The sequence below is a fragment of the Peromyscus maniculatus genome, chromosome X, assembly GCF_049852395.1.
Source record: "Peromyscus maniculatus bairdii isolate BWxNUB_F1_BW_parent chromosome X, HU_Pman_BW_mat_3.1, whole genome shotgun sequence".
NCBI lineage: Eukaryota > Metazoa > Chordata > Mammalia > Rodentia > Cricetidae > Peromyscus > Peromyscus maniculatus.
The window spans coordinates 38,354,537-38,375,372 of NC_134875.1; the positions used below are offsets into that span (position 1 = coordinate 38,354,537).

General features: G+C 44.9%; 1 protein-coding gene across 7 annotated transcripts in view; it reads left to right on the forward strand.

Moving 5' to 3' along the window:
• The window catches only part of Septin6 (septin 6), a 139,874-nt gene that overhangs the window by 88,290 nt on the left and 30,748 nt on the right, over nt 1-20,836 (forward strand). For all 7 annotated transcript variants that reach the window (XM_076562973.1, XM_015987097.3, XM_015987096.3 and 4 more), the window contains 2 exons: nt 582-777; nt 19,387-19,573. In XM_076562973.1, coding sequence (XP_076419088.1) covers nt 582-777; nt 19,387-19,573 — 383 coding nt within the window. The remainder of the gene's footprint in view (nt 1-581; nt 778-19,386; nt 19,574-20,836) is intronic.

Genomic DNA, 20,836 nt, shown 5'->3' on the forward strand with positions numbered 1-20,836 from the left:
TTAAGTTCATTCTTCAGTAGATAAAAAATGGTCTCACTGAAAGGTCATCTAGGCTGGGAGAAGCCAAGGTTAAATACAGTCTCCTGAACATCTGTGGAACTGAGCACTGCTTAGGCCAGGCAGAAGCCGAGGCAGGGACATGAGAGGAGGGGCTATTTGACAATTGGCATGTATTTACATGTTCTATTTCAAGAATACAGAAAAACTAAAGAAAAATGAGAACTATATATAAGCGCACCACTTAGAGATCTGCATTAATAAGAGTATATTATATTTCTTTACAGTCTATTTCTAGGAGTGATTGTACCCCTCTATCTGTACATATTGCATTTCTTTCTCTGCCTCTAAAAGCAGTATATACTCAAGGTAAAGCTTGATAACAGAAAAATTATGAAGGCTAAAATGGAAACTAGCCCAGTTCTCTAGGATTGTGAGCTATCTGCTGCTGGCATGTCTGTTGTTTCATATAATTGTCGATTCTTCATTTAGTGTTTTAGTATATACACGTCTCCCTTCACACATATGTGAAATATGACATGTAATGGCTACATAGTCACTGTGTGATATCTTTTGCTTTTCAGGGGAGACAGGTTTGGGCAAGTCCACCCTCATGGATACCCTGTTCAACACCAAGTTCGAGGGGGAGCCAGCCACCCACACACAGCCGGGTGTTCAGCTCCGATCCAATACCTATGACCTCCAGGAGAGCAATGTGGGGCTGAAACTCACGATTGTGAGCACTGTGGGCTTTGGGGACCAGATCAACAAGGAGGACAGGTAAGGAAAACCATGGGAGAGTGAAGGGAGGAGCAGCCCAAAGGCGCTTACCATGGCAGAGAGTACAGACCCTGGGGCCCAGCCTGTCCCGCTAGAATGATGGCGGCATCATTGCAGGGTCCCTCTCTACAGCTGTGCTGCGCCATAGACTTTGTGAGTGGAGCCTCGACTCTGTTCGGGCCCTCCTGTACTTTAACACTCGAAAAAGGAATGGCCTAATCTCTGCTCCTGAGACATTCGTGGGAAAGTAAATAATTTCTCTAGAGAGGAGTTTGTCCTGTAAAGGACAGAGTAGAGAGAGATAAAGGACAGATTGCAATGAGGCCACAAGGACAAGAACAGTCAGTTCTATTCTATGCAGAGAAGTCAGAGAGGCTTCCACAGAAACCTCGGGATGTCAATGAAGTCAGTAGGTGGGGGGGAGGATTGTGAAGAGGCACCAAGAAGGTCTAAGCAGAGCGGAAGGCGGCGAGCCAGGAGAAGCTGGGTTTCAGGATGCATGTGAGGAGTGAATGAGGCTCCCAGATGAAGATGAGTTAAAGGCTGGGGTAGGGGAGGAAAAGCTGGTAGGGCACTCACAGAAAGGGCCACTCAACATTCCTTAAAAACAATCTTTCTGTGTACGTGTTTGTATATGCAAGTGCAGGTGATGTACCACAGCACATGTACCACGGTGCATGTGTGGAGGTCACAGGACAACCTCTTAGTTGTTGGTTGTCACCTTCAACCTTGTTTGGGAGTTTTGTGGGGGTTTTCTGTTTGTTTGTTTCTTGGTGTTTTTCGAGACAGGGTTTCTCTGTATAGCTTTGCGCCTTTCCTGGAACTCACTTGGTAGACCAGGCTGGCCTCGAACTCACAAGAGATCCGCCTGCCTCTGCCTCCCGAGTGCTGGGACTAAAGGCGTGAGCCACCACTGCCCGGCTTGTTTCTTGGTTTTTGTTTTTTTGCTGTTGTATGCGTACGACAGAGTAGCTGGTCAGAGACTGAATTCTGTCTTGGCCTCCCGTCCCATTGTAAAGTTGTTTGGATTACAGATGTGAGCTGCTCTCTCCCCTTTACATGGGTTCCGGTGAGCTAAACTCAGATCATCATGTTTCTGTGGCAAGTACTTTACTCACTGAGACTTCTTCCCAGTCCTTTACTTTTCAACATTTATTCTATTTGTAAGCATATGTATGTGTGTATGTGTATGCATGAGTACGGTATGTGTATGTGAATGCAGATGCCTGTAGAGGCCACAAGAGGGCACCAGATTCCTGGGAGCTGGAGTTGCAGGCTTTTGCAAGCTGCCTCATGTGGGTGTTGGGAATCAAACTTGGGCTTTTTGGAAAAGAAGTACAAACTCTTAACTGCTGGGCCATTTCTCCAGCCCCCTGGGTTTGATGTTTTTGGTGTGTGTGTGTGTGTGTGTGTGTGTGTGTGTGTGTGTGTGTTGGTTGTTATTATTTTGTTTGTTCATTTGTTCATTTGTTTTTGAAGTAAGGTCTCACTGTGTATCTTTGGCTGGCCTGGAACTCTCTATATAAACCAGGCTGGTCCTGGACTCACAGAAATCCACCTGCCTCTGTTTCCTGAGTGCTAAGACAGGGTTTCTCTGTGCAACCCTGGGTGTCCTGGAACTCGCTCTGTAGACCAAGCTGGCCTCAAACTCAAAGAGATCTACCTGCCTTTGCCTCCAGAGGGCTGGGATTAAAGGTGTGCGCCGTCACTGCCTGGCTTTGGTGGTTTTTTGTTTGTTTTGTTTGAGACAATGTCTTGCTATGTATCCCTCTCTGGCTTGGAACTTGCTCTGTAGCCCAGGCTGTCCTCATGTGCAGTAGTTCCTCAGCTAGGGGAGGCCCCTCATGAGCTCTTCTCCTTTCTGTGTGGGAATGTTGTTGCCTGGCTTGATCTTGAGCAGGTCTTGTGTAGATAACTGTAGCTGTTCTGGACTCAGGAGTCCAGTGGCTATGTTGTATCCAGAAGACAGCTTTTCACAGCATTCCTCTCTATGCTCCAGCTTTTACATTCTTCTATCTTTCCTTTGATGTTCCCTGAGCCATTGCTGAGGGTTGATACAGATGTCCCACTTAGGGGCCAAGCACTCACAGTCACATAATCAGCACTCTGACCGGTTATGGCCTCTCTACTAACTGCTACCCACTGCAGAGAGAGCTGTCCTGAGCAGCACTGATCCACCGGTATACACATAAATATTTAGGAGGGGGGTTGATAATTCGTCCCTTCAGCAAAACAACAGCAGTAGGTCCCCCCCCATGACCTATTACTGTCCTAGCCATAGGCTTTTGACCAAGTGTACAGTAACAGGCCTGAATCCCCTCTTGTGGATCAGCCTCAAATCCAACCATAAAGTAGCCAGTTGCCCTGTAGCAGTCACGCCATTGTTGAAGTGAGCACATCTTCTCTGGCAGTTCAGTATCGCAGGCTCTAGCAGTGGGTAAGATCATGGGTGTCTTTCCTTCCCCAGTGGCCTGTGGAGCACTTCCCAGCACTATGAAAGCTAGCCAGCAGAAGTTTTCAGATCAGTTCCAGATTGATTTCTCTGTGTCCAGTAAAATAATGTGATATCTTTAGCAATAAGGTCTTAAGATCTAGTTATGATGAGCAACCAAGAACATTGGTAATAGCCTCTGGGGCCTGCAAGGCCAATAACTCAAAGGGAGGTATGTCATGCCTGGTACTGAGGTTGTTTCATAATCTATTGTCTCCTAGAAACAGTATTGTCCACCCATATAGCATATCACTGTTTAAACTCTTAAAAAAATTTCAGTGTGTGTGTGTGTGTGTGTGTGTGTGTGCGCGCGCGCGCGCGCGCGCGCGCGCTCACACATACACACTCCAGGGAGCATGCATGTATGCACGTGCACAGCATGTATGTGCATGGGAGTGCACATAATGGTGCCTGCAGAGACCAGAAGAGAGCATTGGATCCTGTGGAACTGGAGTTACAGGAGGTTATGACATTCAGGGTGGGTGCTGGGAACTGAACTTGGGACCCTCTGCAAGAGCAGTAAGCGTTCTTAACTGCTGAGCCATCTCTCCAGCCTAAACTTTTTTAAATAACTGTATTTTAATTTATTTTATGCATATGAATGTTTTCCTGCTTGTACATATGTGCAGCATGTTCATATAATGTCTTTGAAGCCAGAAGAGAATGTTGGATCCCCTGGAGCTGGAATTACAGGCAGTTGTGGAACCAAGCCCAGGTCCTCTGCAAGAGCAGCAAGTGTTCTTAACCACTGAGCCATCTCTCCAGCCGCAAAGTTTATTTGAAATTAGCTTACAAAGTAGTAGTTTTCCAGGAGCCTTTTTCATACGTTCTTAGTTTGGTTTTTCCCACATTCTCCCTCCTTTCTCCAATGTTTCCATCATTTCTTTCTCTGTTAACTGTTAACCCCCGGTTCACATGTAGTTTCTTTCTTCCTTTCTTTCTTTCTTTCTTTCTTTCTTTCTTTCTTTCTTTCTTTCTTTCTTTCTTTCTTTCTTTCTTTCTTTCTTTCTTTCTATCTTTCTTGTTTTTTTTTTGGTTTTTGTTTTTTTTTTGAGACATGGTTTCTCTGTGTAGCTTTGGAGGCTTTCCTGGAACTCACTCCATAGCACAGACTGGCCTCGAACTCACAGGGATCCACCTGGCTCTGCCTCCCGAGTGCTGGGATTAAAGGTGTGCACCACTACCGCCCGGCACCACATGTAGTTTCTTAAGCACTGAAACAAACTCTGTTTTCTATATGAAATGCTAAAAGAAAGACACCTCTCTCTTTTAAATAATTATTTACTTATTAATTCATTGTTTATTGTGTATGAACATGTATGTATGTTCACTTTGTACTTGGGCCATGGCATACGTGTGGAGATCAGAGGACTACTTTGGGGAGTCAATTCTGTCCTTCTACCATGTGAGACTCTGAGCTTGAACTCCTCATCAAGCTCTGTAGCCAAGTGCCTTAATCCGCTGCATCATCTCACTGGCCCCAACCACTCTTTTTTTTCTTTTTATAGGATTGCTTCTTATGCTAATCTTGTTGAATTGAGCATCACTTAGACCCTACTTCCTGTCAACTGAGTAGTTGGGTCACAATCGGAGTGTTACACTCAGTTGCACTTTTTTTTAAGGAAGTCTTCAATGAATTTTCTCACAGTCCATTCAGTTGTTGACAGTCCACATATGGACAGTGTCTTGATCATGATGGTGAGGAATACTGAACAGATACTGCCTCTTGGGCACTAATCTACTTCTATTTCATTTCTAGAATATCCTTAGTAGTTTTTCATGATTTTAAAATTGATAGCTGGACATAGTGGCACATGCCTGTAATTACAGTACTCATTAGGCTGAGGCAGGAGATTGAGAGTTTAGTGCTAGTCTGGGTAACATACTGAGAACTTGTCATAAAAAATACTAGTTAAATGAATAAAATATATGATAGGTATTTTAAAATTCAAATAGTGCAAACACAAATAAGAACTGCTAAAGCTTCTCTGGGATTAGGACAGGGCAAGAAAGAAGGAAGCTGCAATTCTGTGATCAAAAGCAGTTTGCTTTTTTCTTCAAGTGCTGGGGATCGAACCTAGGACCCTTTGCATGCTAGACAAGCACTCTAACACTGAGCTATATCCCCAGCCAGTTTTCCATTTTCTTATTTGAGTCTAGGCTAGCTTTGAACTCTATCTGTAGCAAGGCAGGCTTTGACTTTGTGATCCCCCGTTCCTTATCAGTGGGACTATAGGCCAGTGCCATCAGGTCCTACAAAAACAGTGTTTTCTACATGTTATCGGGGCATTTTAGCACAGATATGTAAGTACAGGTGCACTGAAAAGGCCCTCAGAGCGCCCTGTGCTTTCTATGGCATATGTTTAAACAAGGACCAAACAACCGAAAACGCCGGGAGTCCGGTTTGGTGTTCCACCCTCGTGGTTTCAGTTCTTGGTAATCCTAGCCCTCAGGAGGCTGAAGCAGGAAGACCAAGAGTTTGAGGCTGTCTTGGGCTACACAGTGAAGTCCTGTCTCAAAAATACTAAAATAGGGACTGTTGCTGTTCCTCGGTTGGTAGAGAACTTGCCTGGCATGCACACAATCTGGGTCTGATACTCAGCACTGCTTCCAAGCATTGTAGCACACACCTGTAAGCCTGACATCGGGAAGGTAGGAGGAGGAGAATCTGAAGTTCACTATCATCCTCACTGCATAGTGAATCTGAGGCCAGCCTAGGGTACTTGAGACCCTGTCAACAAACAAACAGATAAGCAAACAAATAGATTGGTAAAATTTGACTGTTCATAGTGAGGGGTGCCTGGAATTCCAGCACATGCAACATGGAGGCAGGAAGATCAGGAATTCAGGGCCAGCTTCAGCTGCAGAGTGAGTTTGAGGCCAGCTTGGTTACATCATGGGATGTTGTCTAAAATTAAACACACCACACACACACACACACACACACACACACACACACACGAATGGACACAACAACAACAACAACAACAAACTTACTGGGCATGGTGGCATGTGTCCCATGCACTTAGAAGGCAGAGACAGGCGGATCTCTGTGAGTTCTAGGCCAGCCTGGTCTACTTATTGAGTTCAAGGCCAGCTAGGACTACATAGTGAGACTTAGTCTCAAAATAAATGCACACCACCCAAAACAACCAACCAACACATGAAAACTCCAAATACTACTAATAAATGAAAGAAGAAAGAGAATAATGTGTGCTAGAGAAAACGGAGCCTGGGGGGCGGAGTTTTCAAGATTGGATAGAGAGAGAAGAGTGTCTAGGAATTTAAGCTTTGGTCTCAGACAGGCCTAGATTCAAATCTCATATTGCCATCTGCTAGACCAGGGACCTTTGGCAAAATGGTTCAGTTGTCTATGCATCGGTTCTTTTTTTTTTTTGGTTTTTCGAGACAGGGTTTCTCTGTGTAGCTTTGCGCCTTTCCTGGAGCTCACTTGGTAGCCCAGGCTGGCCTCGAACTCACAGAGATCCGCCTGGCTCTGCCTCCCGAGTGCTGGGATTAAAGGCGTGCGCCACCAACGCCCGGCTATGCATCGGTTCTTAAGTCACCTGTAAAACGGGTATGATGACCTAATAATCTTTACGATACCAGGCTATGGTATAACATACTTGAAGGGATGACAAAAAAAATGCTGAAACCATGCCTGGCACGGAGTAACTACCTAATAAATAGAAGGTATTATTATGATCATGATTTGTATTGATAAGAATCAAAGGGGTGTAGCATTATGTAGCATTTAGGAGGAAATGATAAATGGAGTCCAAGAAAAGGAGAATTTTTTCAAAACTCCGTTGGGTTTGGTAGCATGAACATTGTAGTTAGGACTGATCATTCCCAGGAGATTGTAGGTAGAAATTAGGTTGCCATTCTTCCATGTGAATGGGACGTAGAGGCATCAGAACAGAGGGAGAGGAAGTACAAGGTCAGATGCACGTTTGCATGGAAATTTCACATCTATAAGTCAGCAAGGGCAGAGTGGGCTGTGGAAGAAGAGGTTCTGGGAAAAATAGGCCATCCATTTAGAAAAACATAAAATGAGACCCTCTCACAGAAGCACCGCTGCAAAAATAGATTCCTGTTGGACTAAAAACAAATTCTAAAAATATAAAGAGAAAATGTCGGAGAATATTTTTATAACTTTGGGAGTACAGAAAGCTTTTTGAGTTGTGAAATAAAGTCTAAAAATCACAGAAGGAGAGTGTTGTTAAGTCTAAGTTAACTAGAGGAAAAGGAGTTTGGGGCTGGAGTCATGATGTGGTGGTTAAGAGCACATACAGCTCTTCCAGAGGACCTGAGCTTGATTCTCTGCACCTACAGCGGGTGCCTTAGAACTACCTGTAACTCCAGCGCCAAGGATCTGTTGCACTCACATCCACATACCCAAACACAGACATGCAAATCAATACGATAAAACATTTTTTCAAAAAGTAAAGCAAAAGTGAAAACAAGCTAAAGATGGAACAAAAATATTTGTAACCTTTGTTATAGAAAAGGATTTTAAATGTAAGAAGGGCTTCTGTAATTCCATGAGTGATAAACAGATAATTGACTGGGAAGGGAAATACAAATGAAACAATCAACATTATGAAATGATGCTCATTCAGCTTCCCCAGTAATTAGGGAAATGCAAAATAAAACAATGATTTTTTTTCCCCTCTCAGATTTGCAAAAAATAAAAGATGATATAATAGCCACTACCACCAGGGAATTTCATTCACGTGGGTGTGATACAGATTTTTTGGAGGGCAAATTTGGCAGCATCCATTAAATTTTTGAATGTGAATCATTCATGACCCAGCAATTCCCCTTTCATTTATGTTGCCCAGAAAAACACACGCACATGCTTATAGGAAGCAATAGTGTTCACTGCAGCATTGGCTATCAAATTTAAGACCTTTAACCTGCCTACATGTCCATCAATAGAGCAGCTACATTAGCTGTGATTTGACCATACCATGGGATTGGATTTGCAGTTTATATTCACATGGTCATGCTGTTACAAAATGAGAAGCAGTTGTATTATGGTGTCATTGGTGAAAATTCCCCCTCCCCGCAACAAATAATCCTCTCTATAGCTGCATATAAACGTATAGGGAAGCTCTGAAAAGATAGTCAACAGACAGAAAATAGGGATTACTAATGAGGCAGGAAGAATGCATATATGGATTGTTTGTATAATTGAAAGGAAATTTAAAGGATGCTGTTTTAAAAGAGGAAATAGATAAAGTAGGTGTAGACAGTGGATTTAAAAAGCTGGGGGAAAGAGATAAGGCAGTGTGTGAAGGGAGATAAGGAGGACAGGGGCAGTAATTGAGGATAGGAGAGATGATGAAGGCTTAAACAGGAACAGAATGTTATAGGGTAGAGAGGAGGGGCAGATTTGAGAGAGAATCCACAAAACTTAGCATCCAAGTGGATATGGAGGATCTTGTTCAGTTTATCAACTGCTAACTCTCTACAGCATGCCAGGAACAATGTGAGAGGCTAGTGACACTAGGAAACATTCATTCATTGTGTGTGCATATGAGGGCAATGTTGTGTGACAAGACTTTTCCTGGGGAGACACAACACACACATCTACTCACCCCAGATAAGGAGCCCATGACAGACCAAGGTTTGGATACCACCTAAGTCCAACTTGGTGAACCCGTAAGTTTTATTGGTTTTACTTACAGGAGTGTGGGTGAGGAGTTAGTTACAGGAGCAGAAACGATTCAAAGATGGCTGCATCACCAAAGCCGACTCCAGCATGGTGACAGCTCACAAAAGCCGGGAGCCTGGAGTACACTGCACAGCCTGCGGGCAACTCAGCAGGTTGGAGAGTGTCCTTTCCAAGTGACTCAGTTGGTCTAAATCCCTTCCGGGCAGCTGAGCTGGTTCTGCTTGTGCCAGGCAGCTGGTGTGGTCTTAGTCTTCTTTGCATCTTGGCTTCTTCCAGAGTCCTCTTTGTAGGTTGGCTAGACTGAGAGTGACTCTCGGCAGTCTTCATTGCTTACTCTTGGAAGGGAGGAGCCTAGCGAACCTGCTCAGTTTCAGGGACTTCCTGAAGCTATTTTGAGTTGTTTACCTTCTGGATTAAGGAGCTTCTCTACAGTACGGAATGGTTTCAGTCTCTGAGGAAACCGCTACACAACAGCAGCTGTGTTGGTGAGCAGGTACCATGATCTATGCCTGGAGGTCAAAGACAACCTGTGGGAGTTGGTTCTCTCCTACCATATGGGTCCAGAGCATCAAACTCAGGTGGTCAGGCTAAGCAGCAAGTGCCTCTACCCTCTGATCCATCCTACCATCTCATCACTTAAATATGAAGCACAGTCTTTGTTAAGGAGCTTTCAGCTTAGTGGGAGGGATGAAGATGTGTGCGATTCTGCATAGTGGGGTTAAGTACAGTAATACAGATGTGAGGGGTTCAGGGTGTGGGAACAGGGAGGGTCAGCAATCGGCCAAACCTTGTTGTGAGAGTCCAGAGTGTAGACTGATAGGAGTGAACAGGTGGTCAGGAAAGGCTAGGCTAATTCTTGAAGTCATCAAGAATGAGTATGAGTTAGCCACCCTGAATGTAGTTGGTATTCAGTATGTGATGAATGAATGCATGAGATATACATTGGTAGAGAACATAAAGAGTGTATCTGTGGTGGTTTGAAAGACAGTGGCCCCCCATAGGGAGTGGCACTGTTAGTAGGTGTGGCCTCGTTGGAGGAAGTGTGTCACTGTGTGGGGGTGCTTTGAGGTCTCTTTCTCAAGTTTCACTCAGTGTGACAGTCGACTTCCTGTTGCCTGCAAGATGTAGGACTCTCAGCTCCAGCACTGTGTCTGCCGGTGCACTGCCATGCTCCCCTTCATGATCATAATGGACTGAACCTCTGAAACTGTAAACAAGCCTCCCCAATTCAATGTTTTCTTTAGAAGAGTTGCCGAGGTCATGGTGTCTCTTCACAGCAATAGTAAACCCTAACTAAGACAGTGCCCATAAGTTCCCGTCATTTGATACCAAAAGTATCCATTAGATGTATTAACTAGGATTCTGACATGGGGTAGAAATAGTTTACAGTGAATTGAAGAGTGAATTAGAATTTTTTTTTTTTTTCGAGACACGGTTTCTCTGTGTAGCTTTGTGCCTTTCCTGGAACTCGCTTTGGAAACCAGGCTGGCCTCGAACTCACAGAGATCCACCTGCCTCTGCCTCCCAAGTGCTGGGATTAAAGGCATGTGCCACCACCACCCTGGCTGAATTTTTTTTATATATAAAAAAAAAAACTAAACAGATTATTCTTTTCAGGAACTTCTAGTTGTATCTGGGCGTGGTGGTACATGCCAGTAATTCCGGCACTTGGTGAACAGAGGTAGGCAGATCAAAAGTTCAAGGTCATAGGGCTAGAGAGATGGCTCAGCAGTTAAGAGTACATACTACTTTTCCAGAGGACAGAGTTAAATTCCCAGCACAAATATCTGGTAGCTCATAACTATCTATAATGATAGCTCCAGGAGATCTGATACCTCTGTGTTCCCCAGACATCCACAGTCATGCTCACATATCACCCCCACATATACACGTGATTAAAATAAAATTGGAGAGATGTCCTAGCAGTTAAGAGCACTGACTACTCTCCCAGAAGACCAAGATTCAATTCCTAGTGCTCACATAGCAGCCCATAACCATCTGTAACTCCAGTGCTATGGGATCTGATGCCCTCTTCTGGCCCATGAGGGCACTGCATTCATATGGTGCACATATGTGCATGCAAGTTGAACAGCCATATACATATTAAAAAACTAAGTATTTCCTTTTTTTCATACAATACATTTTGGTCATATTATTTCCCCTCCCCCAAGTCGTTCTACATCCTCCTTCCCTTCCGACTCATCTAACTTTATGTTCTTTCTCTTAAAAGATAGGAAAAAATCAAGAACACAAAATAAAACAACAACAACAACAGAAAAAAAACAAATCAGAAAGAAAAAACACCAAACTATAACAAAAATGCACACAGAAAAATATGGAGTCTGTTTTGTGTTGATCAACAACTCCTGATCATGGGGCCTGCCTTGGAGTGTGGTTGATATATCCACTGTCACTCTATTGGAGAAAACTGATTTTCCCTCTCCCAGTAGGAATCAGCTGCAAAGAGCGTCTTGGTTAGGGGTAGGACTTAGCATGCACTCCTCCTTCTCTGGCTTGAATTTCTCCCGATCTTGTGTATACTGTCACATTCTCTGTGGGTTCATGTGTACATTATCCCTGTTGTGTCCTTGGAGTCCTCCACCACCTTTAGCTTTTACAGTCTTTCTCCTTCTTCTTCTACATAGATCATTGGACCTAGAAGGGAAGGGTTTGATAGACATCCCACTTAAGGCTGAGTGCTTCAAGGTCTCTCGCTGTTTATGTTGTCCAGTTGTGGGTCTCAGTGTTAATAACCATCTGTTACAAAAATTCCAGGTCATCATCTTCTGCTACATAGTGGGTTTGAGGACAGTTTGGGCTACATGAGACCCTTTCTTTACAAAACTGAAAAGGAAAGAAAAGCACTCTTTCCATTCAATAAATATTTATTGAGCACCCATGCTGGGTACAAACTTCAAACTTGACTGCTTACGGAAGGGAAGGCACGGGAACATGGTTGGGGAGGTCCAGAGTTGAGGAGGATTAGATTGGATTAAGAAAAGTTCTCTTTTGAGAGGAGGGAAGACTTGAGAGTCAGTAGAAAGAGAGAGGATGGAGCAAGGATTCCAAAGAGCTTGAAAGGGATGAGATCATGTGCACAGGGATAACAAGCCTTGAAAAGATGAGAGATTCTGGGCGGTGGTGGCGCACGCCTTTAATCCCAGCACTCGGGAGGCAGAGCCAGGTGGATCTCTGTGAGTTCGAGGCCAGCCTGGTCTACCAAGTGAGTTCCAGGAAAGGTGCAAAGCTACACAAGAGAAACCCTGTCTTGGAAAAAAAAAAAAAAGATGAGAGAAATTTCATCCCAAGATTAAAAGGAAAATGGGTCCATTTTTAAAGAACAGGTAATGAGGTCATATGAGCTTTGTGGCCCCAGGTTTGTTGGTAAAATAAGTTGTCAGACTATCATATGAGTGAAGAGGTCAGGAATCATTGGAGCTTGAGAAATCAAATGAAAGTCTGGAATGAGCAATGAGAATTGTGGGAAAGGAGCCCATCAAGGCCAAGTACAAGGGCTATTATGTTACTCTGGGGGCTCATATGAAGTTAGAGGCCATTGTCGGGAGCAGAAGAAACCCTACCTGTGTAAAGTCCTGAGTGAATGTGTATTTTGACATGGGCATGGCCATGTCAAGGATATCCCAAGGCCTCAGACCCATAGGACAATTGGAAAAGCTGTTGTCCCTGTGGTTCAGACTCAAAAGAAATGGCCAAACTCCTTTTGGGACTCTGAGGATGAGTGTTTATGATTGATCAGTGTGTGCAAAGACTAGCAGTTTCCTCCTGCCAGATGTTTACAGCCTGAGACTGCTCCCCTACGGAGACTGGCTAGCCGTTGCCCCTGCATTGTACCTAATAGACATACTGAGGTTCCAGGTGGTGGGGATACAGGTAGCAGAGCCCAACCTGGTCCCAGCTTCACTGTATATGTGTCTTTGTGTCTGTCCTTTCCTTATTTCCTTGTTACCCCTAGGCAGGGTTCTGGAACCCGGACCACGTGGGACTTAGCAGGCCATGAATTTATAAAAGCATCAAGACCCATAGCCTTGTGTTTGCTTTCAGCCAACTTTGGGAGCAATGGAATAGTCAGCATCTGACATTTGTTCAGTTCAGTCATTTTACTAGGCCACCAGGGTGGGGCTGAACAGAGATGAAGGGGTTGGTAAGAATGTTTCATAATGGGCGCTGCCGTGTTGCACATCTGTAGTCCGAGCTACTAGAAAGGCTGAGGCAGGAAAATTGCTTAAGCCCAAGAGTTCAAGCCCAGCCTGGACAACACAGCAAGACCCTGTCTCAAAGACAAAAACCTGGTTCAATCGACCAGTCATGTGTTTCAGCTTTGGCACAGGAGCTGAGACCGGGAAGACAGTGATAGCCTGTGAAATAAGGAAAGGGGCCAGATTCCTGAGCATCAGCATTCTGAGGAGATTAAATCATGTAGAGGAGGATCAAAGGCATAGGACAGCTAGGTAGATACTAGGTTGTGATCAGAGAGTTGGGTGTCACAGGGAGGATTTCTTGGGTGGGGAGCAGGGGGAGCTGAAGGTACGATGTGCAGGCAGTCACAGACTATGGAGACTGAACGTTGATGAGTTGTTGGCAGGTACATTGTAATCACCTAGAGTGTGGAGAAAGATCGGCCAAAGGAAGATGGGCTAGGTCTCCAGTGAAGAGAGGTGGGACACTGGCATGGAGGAGGAGGAGGACTTGGCTAGAGGGATTGGCTAGAAGAGCTACACACTTGCCCACCTTCTCTCGCCTCAAGGTGCACGGGTTGTAGGGAAAAGAAACATTTCCTGGAGATGGCCGCTGGGTGTTAGTGTATCCGGGGAAGTATTAGGCAGGTGAACCGATGCCAGATGCCAGTACTTCTCAGACTTTAATGTGTCCCCAAACCATTGAGGCTCTTGACAAAACTCAGGTAAGATGATTAAGATGAATGGCCCAATGGCATGTAATACACCAATGGCACGTAATACACCAACCACCACCTCTGCTATCTGTTGTTCAACCATCGCCTCTGTGTAGTTCCCACACATTTGCTTCGCCACAAAGGAAATTCACCGGACAGTTCTCCATTCCCTTCCCACCTCAGCTTCTGGCAACTACCATATTTTCTGTATCTATAAATTTCATTATTCTAGGTGTCTCATACAAATGAAATTATATGGAATTAGTCTGTGCGTTAATACCCCCTCCCTCCCACCCCTCCCCCCTTTTCAATGTTGGGGATTTGATGGGGGAATGTCTTTCTGTATGCTGCGAATATGTTTTTCTCTGCTTGGCTGATAAATAAAGCTATTTGGCCTATGGCAAGGCAGCTTAGAGGCAGGCAGGAAATTCAAAGGGAAAGACGGGAAGAAGGTGGGGGAGACACCAGCCAGCTGCCTAAGGAGCAGCATGTAACGGCATACAGGTAAAGCCATGGAACATGCGGCAACATATAGATTAACAGAAATGGGATGAGTTTAAATGTAAGAGCTAGTCAGCAGTAAGTCTGAGCTAATGGCTGAGCAGTTTTAATTAACATAAGCCTCTGTGTGTTTGTTTACTTGGGGGACGTGAGTAGGAGAGATGGAGAGATTTGTCCCACAGGAAATCTTCCAGCTACAGGGATTGAACCCAGGGCCTAGCATGTGTTAGGTGGGTTATAATTTCTTTATAGCTGAAGCTATTTTATTGTACGGATAGTCCATGTTTTCTTTATCCAGCCATCAGTTGATGGACACATAGGCTGTTTCCGTTGTGTAGCTGTGGTTGATAGTTTCTCATTCCTCTTTCATTCACTGAATTTCAGCTCCCAGCCTTTCTTCCTGTCGCTTAACCTTGTCAGGCTGGTTTCGGCCTCAGGATCATTCTTGCATTTCTGTTGCTTGGACTGCCCTTCTCCTGGCTCTTACCATGGCTTGCTGGTAATACTCGTCCTTTCAGCTCAGATACTGCTGAAATGGAGACGTCGGAGAAGTTGTCCTTGGTCCTGGTGTCAAAAGTAGCTGAACTTTGCGTACTTTCCATTCAGTAGTCTAGTGCAGAGTCTCCACAGTACATCTCACCACCAGAAATGAAGAGGCATTTGGACAATTGGCACCTTTAGCACTGTGCTGTGGCCTCTGGGCTCATTCTCAACTAACTTTCGAATGCCTAAAATGTACCAATTGTATTAAAAATACAGTTACCAAAATATTTTAAAATTATGATTTAGTAACCCATATGCTTCTCTGTTAAGTCCTGAAATAACAGTATCTATTTGCAGGCTTCATAATTACCAGAACATAAAAGCTGTGATGGATGTAGATGATATTTTGACAGATGTGTAACCACTGGACTAGGAAAGGAAAATATGAAAGATTTCTACTGGACTACAGATTATTGCCTTGGTTTATAATGGGAGAAAGTGCCAAACTTCAGTTAGAGATGTGTTTTGTTCCTGTCCAAGTTTGGGGATCCTCTAAATTCTATTCATAGGCTTCTTGGAGATCTGTGGACTCCATGTTTAGAATTGTGTGGAAAGGGCTGGAGAGATGGTTCAGCAGTTAAGACCATTGGTTGTTCTTGCAGAGGACCCAGGTTCAATTCCCAGCATCTGCATGGAGCCTTATAACTGTCTGTAACTTCAGTCCCAGGGGATCCATCACCCTCTCTGGCCTCCATGGACTCAAGACATGCATGCGATGCATACACATACATGCAGGCAAAACACCTATATACATTAGAAAAGAATTACGTGGATGGTCCATAAAAGTCTTGAACTTGCTGCCTTAAAAGGGAAAAGATTAATTGTAGTGATGAGGAAGGATAGAGTCTGCCACGGAAGAAAGTGCTAGAAGAAAGCTGTCTTCTACAGCCCTCCATGGAACTAGGGTGTGGGTCATATAGAAATGTCCTCTTGGGAGGGGTATGAGAAAAGTAGCACCTTGAAGGAAAAAAGACACAGTTGGTAATGCAGCTACATACAGAAGTAAGGATTTCCTTTGCCCCAGAGTGGAGTTCAGTAAGGATAGCAACAGATGGAGAAGAGATGGCCACTGTGGGAAGATCAGCCATGGGGGCAGGGGTAGGTGGAATCCTCACTGGATGCCAGACAGCAGGCCAGACACTGACGGTACAAAGATGAGTCACCATCTTTCAGATCCCTTGAAACCAAATCCTGGTGGCTGATTGGTGGGTTTGCCTGGTCTGATCTGTGCGCCTCTTCAGAGGCTCTGAGAGCCAGGGGGCAGTGGGAATCAGATGAACAGAGGGTTCCAGAGATCCAAGAGGAAGGAAGCTGAGAAAATCTGCTCCCCTGTCTCCTCCACCCCATTGTGTGAAGCAAAAACTGAAATAAAAAAGAAGTTATGTAATAGAGGAAAGCAAAGCCATGCATGCCCTGATCATATAATTCAAAGCAGCTACCCATCTAAAAATTAGCTACGTCTGAGGGATGTGCCCTCTGTTCTCACTATGATTTCTTCAGGAACCTTCTATGACTCTTTGCTGCCAAACGATCATTTGTGCTTCAAAACAGTCTTGGCTGGGGCGGGGGTGAAGCAAAGGAAGAAAGAGAAAGAACAGTATTTTTAGGTTTTTTTTTCCTTTGGGGTGCCAGAGATACCCTGCACCTGGGTCTCTTCCTGAATGCAGCTCTCGGGATGTAGAATTCTGTGATTCTTTTTTTAAAGGCTGCTTTCCTCCCCTTGCCTAAGGGGGCTCTTTCACAAAGGCTCAGGTTGGGAGCTGCTGCAGGTGGGAGGTGTTGGTTGGGCTCAGACGTCTCTTTGATCATGTTCTCTTCTGGCAGTGGGATCTGAAAGCTCCCTGCCCTGGGCTGAGGTAATGAACCTCTTCTTCCCTGAAGGGAGACAGCATCTCCAGTGGAGAGGCAGCAAGCTGAGGAGAGGCAGAGGGAGGAGGGAGGGCTGAAAACTGAGATGACCTAGTTAGGGTAGAAGGAGGATGATATGGTCAAGGGTGAGGCAGCGGCAGGTGAGATGGCCCAGTGGGTAGAGCTGCTTTTCACCAAGCTGATGGCCTGAGTTCCTCCATCCCTGGATCTCTGGGGGGGGGGGGTTGGGGAGGGAGGAGAGAACTGACTCCCACAAGCTGTCCTCCGATTTCCACAGTTAGGCCACACACCTACACAATAAATAAGTGTATTTAAGAAAAAGAAAGAAAGAATGTCACAGGGAGGAGGGGTGGGCTGACTCGTCTGTTTTGAAGTTTTAAAAATTAGCGCCGGGCAGTGGTGGCGCACGCCTTTAATCCCAGCACTCGGGAGGCAGAGCCAGGTGAATCTCTGTGAGTTCGAGGCCAGCCTGGGCTACCAAGTGAGCTCCAGGAAAGGCGCAAAGCTACACAGAGAAACCCTGTCTCGGAAAACCAAAAAAAAAAAAATAGCATATATTAATTATACGTGATAATGGGTTTCATTATGAGACTTTCGTGCGTGTACATAGTGTGTTTTTTAATTATATTCACTCCCCATTACCCTCTCTTGTCTCCCTCCCACTGATCTTCTTCCTCTTCCCAAGTAACCCTTCCTTTACTTTTATTTTTGTAAATAGAAGTGTTTTAGTAATTACACTTTCATTCATTTGTGTGTGTGTGTGTGTGTGCATGCATGCACAAGCATGTGTGTGTGTGTGTGCATACCACAGTCATGTATAAAGGTCAGAGGGCAACTGCAAGAGCTAGTTTTCTCCTATCATGTGGGCTCTGGGAATCAAACTCAGATCCTCAGGCTTAATGACAGGTGCCCTTAACCACTGAGCCATCTCACCAGTTCCCTTTTCTAGTTTTATGCCTGTGTATGTGCAAACCAATAAGTTTAATTAGGGTTATTTATAGGAACATGGATAAGGGATTAGTTACCGAAGCATGGGCAATTCATCAGTGGCTATACTAATGAAGAAAGTCTCTCTCCTTCCCTTAACAAGTACTAACTGCCTCTGGACCTTCCACTCACTATTGTTTAGGAGGGCTTGCTGAGTCAGGTGTGGTGGTACACGTATGTAATTCTAGTACTCAGGAAGCTGAGGTAGAAGGTTCATGAGTTTGAGGCCAGTCTGAGTACATGAATTCCACCGGCTTAGGCTATTGTCTTAGTTAGGGGTTCTATGTGGAGACACCACGGCCACGGCAACTCTTACAAGGGAAAACATTCCATTGTGGTGGCAGCTTACATTTCAGAGGTTTAGTCCATTATTGTCATGGCAGGAAGCAAGGCAGCACACAGGCAGGCATGGTGCTGGAGAGGGAGCTGAGTTCTTACGTCTTGACTCATAGGCAACAGGAAGTACTCTGTCTCACTGGGCATGGCTTGAGCATATATGAGACCTCAAAGCCCGCCTCCACAGTGACACACTTCTTCCCCAGGACCACATCTACTCCAACAAAGGCACACCTCCTAATAGTGCCTTTCCCTTTGGGGACCATTTTCTTTCAAACCACCACAGCTATGTAGCAAGACATTGTCTCAAAAATAAACAAATAGAGTTATGTATGGTGGTGCATGCCTTTAATCCTGGCACTGGGGAGGCAAAGAGAGGCAGGTCTCTGTGAGTTTGAGGTCAGCTTGGTCTACATAGCAAGTTCCAGACCAGCCAAGGTTATAATGAGGCCCTGTTTCAAAAACAAACAAACAAATAAATGTGTTGTTGAGTCAAGAAGACTGCCTAGGAGAGCGCTTTCCATGGATTCTCAGTGAGCTGGGGTTCCTGTGTAGATGATGGGGGAAGTATCTTGATCAACATTTGTCTAGATGCTTAGATGAGAAGTGAAAAAAAATGGGAGTGTCAAGGTTGTTAATTGGGATGCTTCACTCACTGCTGCAAGAATGAGCAAAGGTCCCCCAGCACTGTGACAAAATCCCCCAGGGTGGCCACAGAGACGTCTTGTGTCCACAGCTCCAGTGCAGGGTGTGGGGACATGCAGGAAACATCTCATGGGCTTCGACTGAGGGCCCAACTACAGATCCCACCAGTGGGTTCCACATTGCCTCGGGGCCTGCTGGAAGAGAGAGAAGTTCCCTTCCCAGGCCCTGCCCTTCAGGAAGACACAGTGGGTCGAGGAGAGCACGGAGTCCCGTGAAGCAGCCGCAAACAATCCAATACCATGTATAATTGTTCACACTGCTGGGCCACAGAAGGAGTTCCGAGCATACGTAGAGAAGGCCATAGGGAGGAGATAGGCATTAAGCTGAGCCCTGAGGTATGCGGAGGCAGGATGGGGATGAGGAAAGATGGATGGGCATTCCACAGTGAAGAAATAAATAAAGTGGGTTCACATGTGGACCAAGAAGGCAGCCAAGCTGTCAGTATAAAGAGCCCACTGAGAAGTCATGGAGAAGCCCAACTAGATGTGGGAGGGCCGATTACAGAGGACACTTTGCATTTCTAACTGGGACTGACTACATCAAAAAACCAAGCACTTGATGTCATTTCTCTCCCTTCCTCTCTAGCTATAAGCCCATCGTGGAATTCATAGATGCTCAGTTTGAGGCCTACCTGCAGGAGGAGCTGAAGATCCGGAGAGTACTGCACACCTACCATGACTCCCGAATCCATGTCTGCTTGTACTTCATTGCCCCCACAGGACATTCGCTCAAGTCTCTGGACCTAGTAACCATGAAAAAGCTGGATAGTAAGGTATGAGGCAGGAGCTGGGGCTGAGCAGGCTGGACTCTTACTGATCTAATATGTAAGGGGTGCTGGAATCCAGCAGAGGTTTTGTGGCATCCTAATCCAATCCTTCCTTCCTGCCCTTCCTCCATAAGGATGATGTAACAGATCCTGCATTTGTATCGTATGCTTTGCCATCTGGATTCCTAGTATGAGGGATGGATTTGTCCTGGGTGTCTTGGAAATAAGAATGAATGCAAGCAAGATGGCTGTTCAAGTCTAAGGGTGCTGGTTTTGGCAATGGAAAGTGTTATTCTTTCCTTTAAATTTTCTTTAGATTTATTTTATTTTATGTTTTCGGGTATTTTACCTCCGTGTGTGTATCTGTGCACCACGTGCATGCCTGGTGCAGAAGAGGATGCCAGATTCCCTACAACTAGAGTTACGGATGATTGTGAGCCATCAAGTGGGCGCTGGAAAGCAAACCTAAGTCTTCTGCAAGAGCATCCAGTGCTCCAAACTGCTGAACTATCTCTCCAACCATGTGCAAGGCCCTAGATTCGATTCCCAGCACCCAAAAATAAGACAAAGCAAAGCAAAACAAACTGAACATTGGATTCTTTAAAAAACCTAATTACTACAGTTTTTCTTCCTTAGCATTCGGCATGTGCCAGGCACTATGTACTTACATATGTTATGTCATCCTTGTATCTGTTGGTCATGTGTGTGTATGCATGTTTGCATGTGTGTGTACACGTGTGTATATGCATGCACATATGGGTGCTATGTGGAGACCGAAGGTTGATGTCAGAATCCTCCTCCATCATCGGTCTTCTGTCTTATTTACTGAGGCAGAATCTCTTAGCCAAACCAGAATTCAAATATATGGCTAGTCATGCTGACTAGCTTGCTTGCTCTGGGAATCCCGTCTCTGCCTTCTGAGGCTGAATGTTTGTAGGTTCTGGGGATCCAAACTCTGCTCCTCCTACTTGTGCCATAAGAGGTTAGCCACTGGGCTCTGGGTTTTGTTTTGTTTTTTTTTTTTTTGTTTTGTTTTGTTTTGTTTTGTTTTTTAACAAAAGATGTTTTTATTGTATTTTGTTTTAATTTTTAAATTTTTAATCAAATTTTTTTCATACAATATATTGTGATCATGCTTTTCCCCTCCCCCAACTCCTCCTATATCCTCCCCACCTCTCCACCTCCCCAACTTCCTCTCTCTCTCTCTCTCTCTCTCTCTCTCTCTCTCTCTCTCTCTCGTTAAAAAATAAAAACAACAAAAGCCCCCCC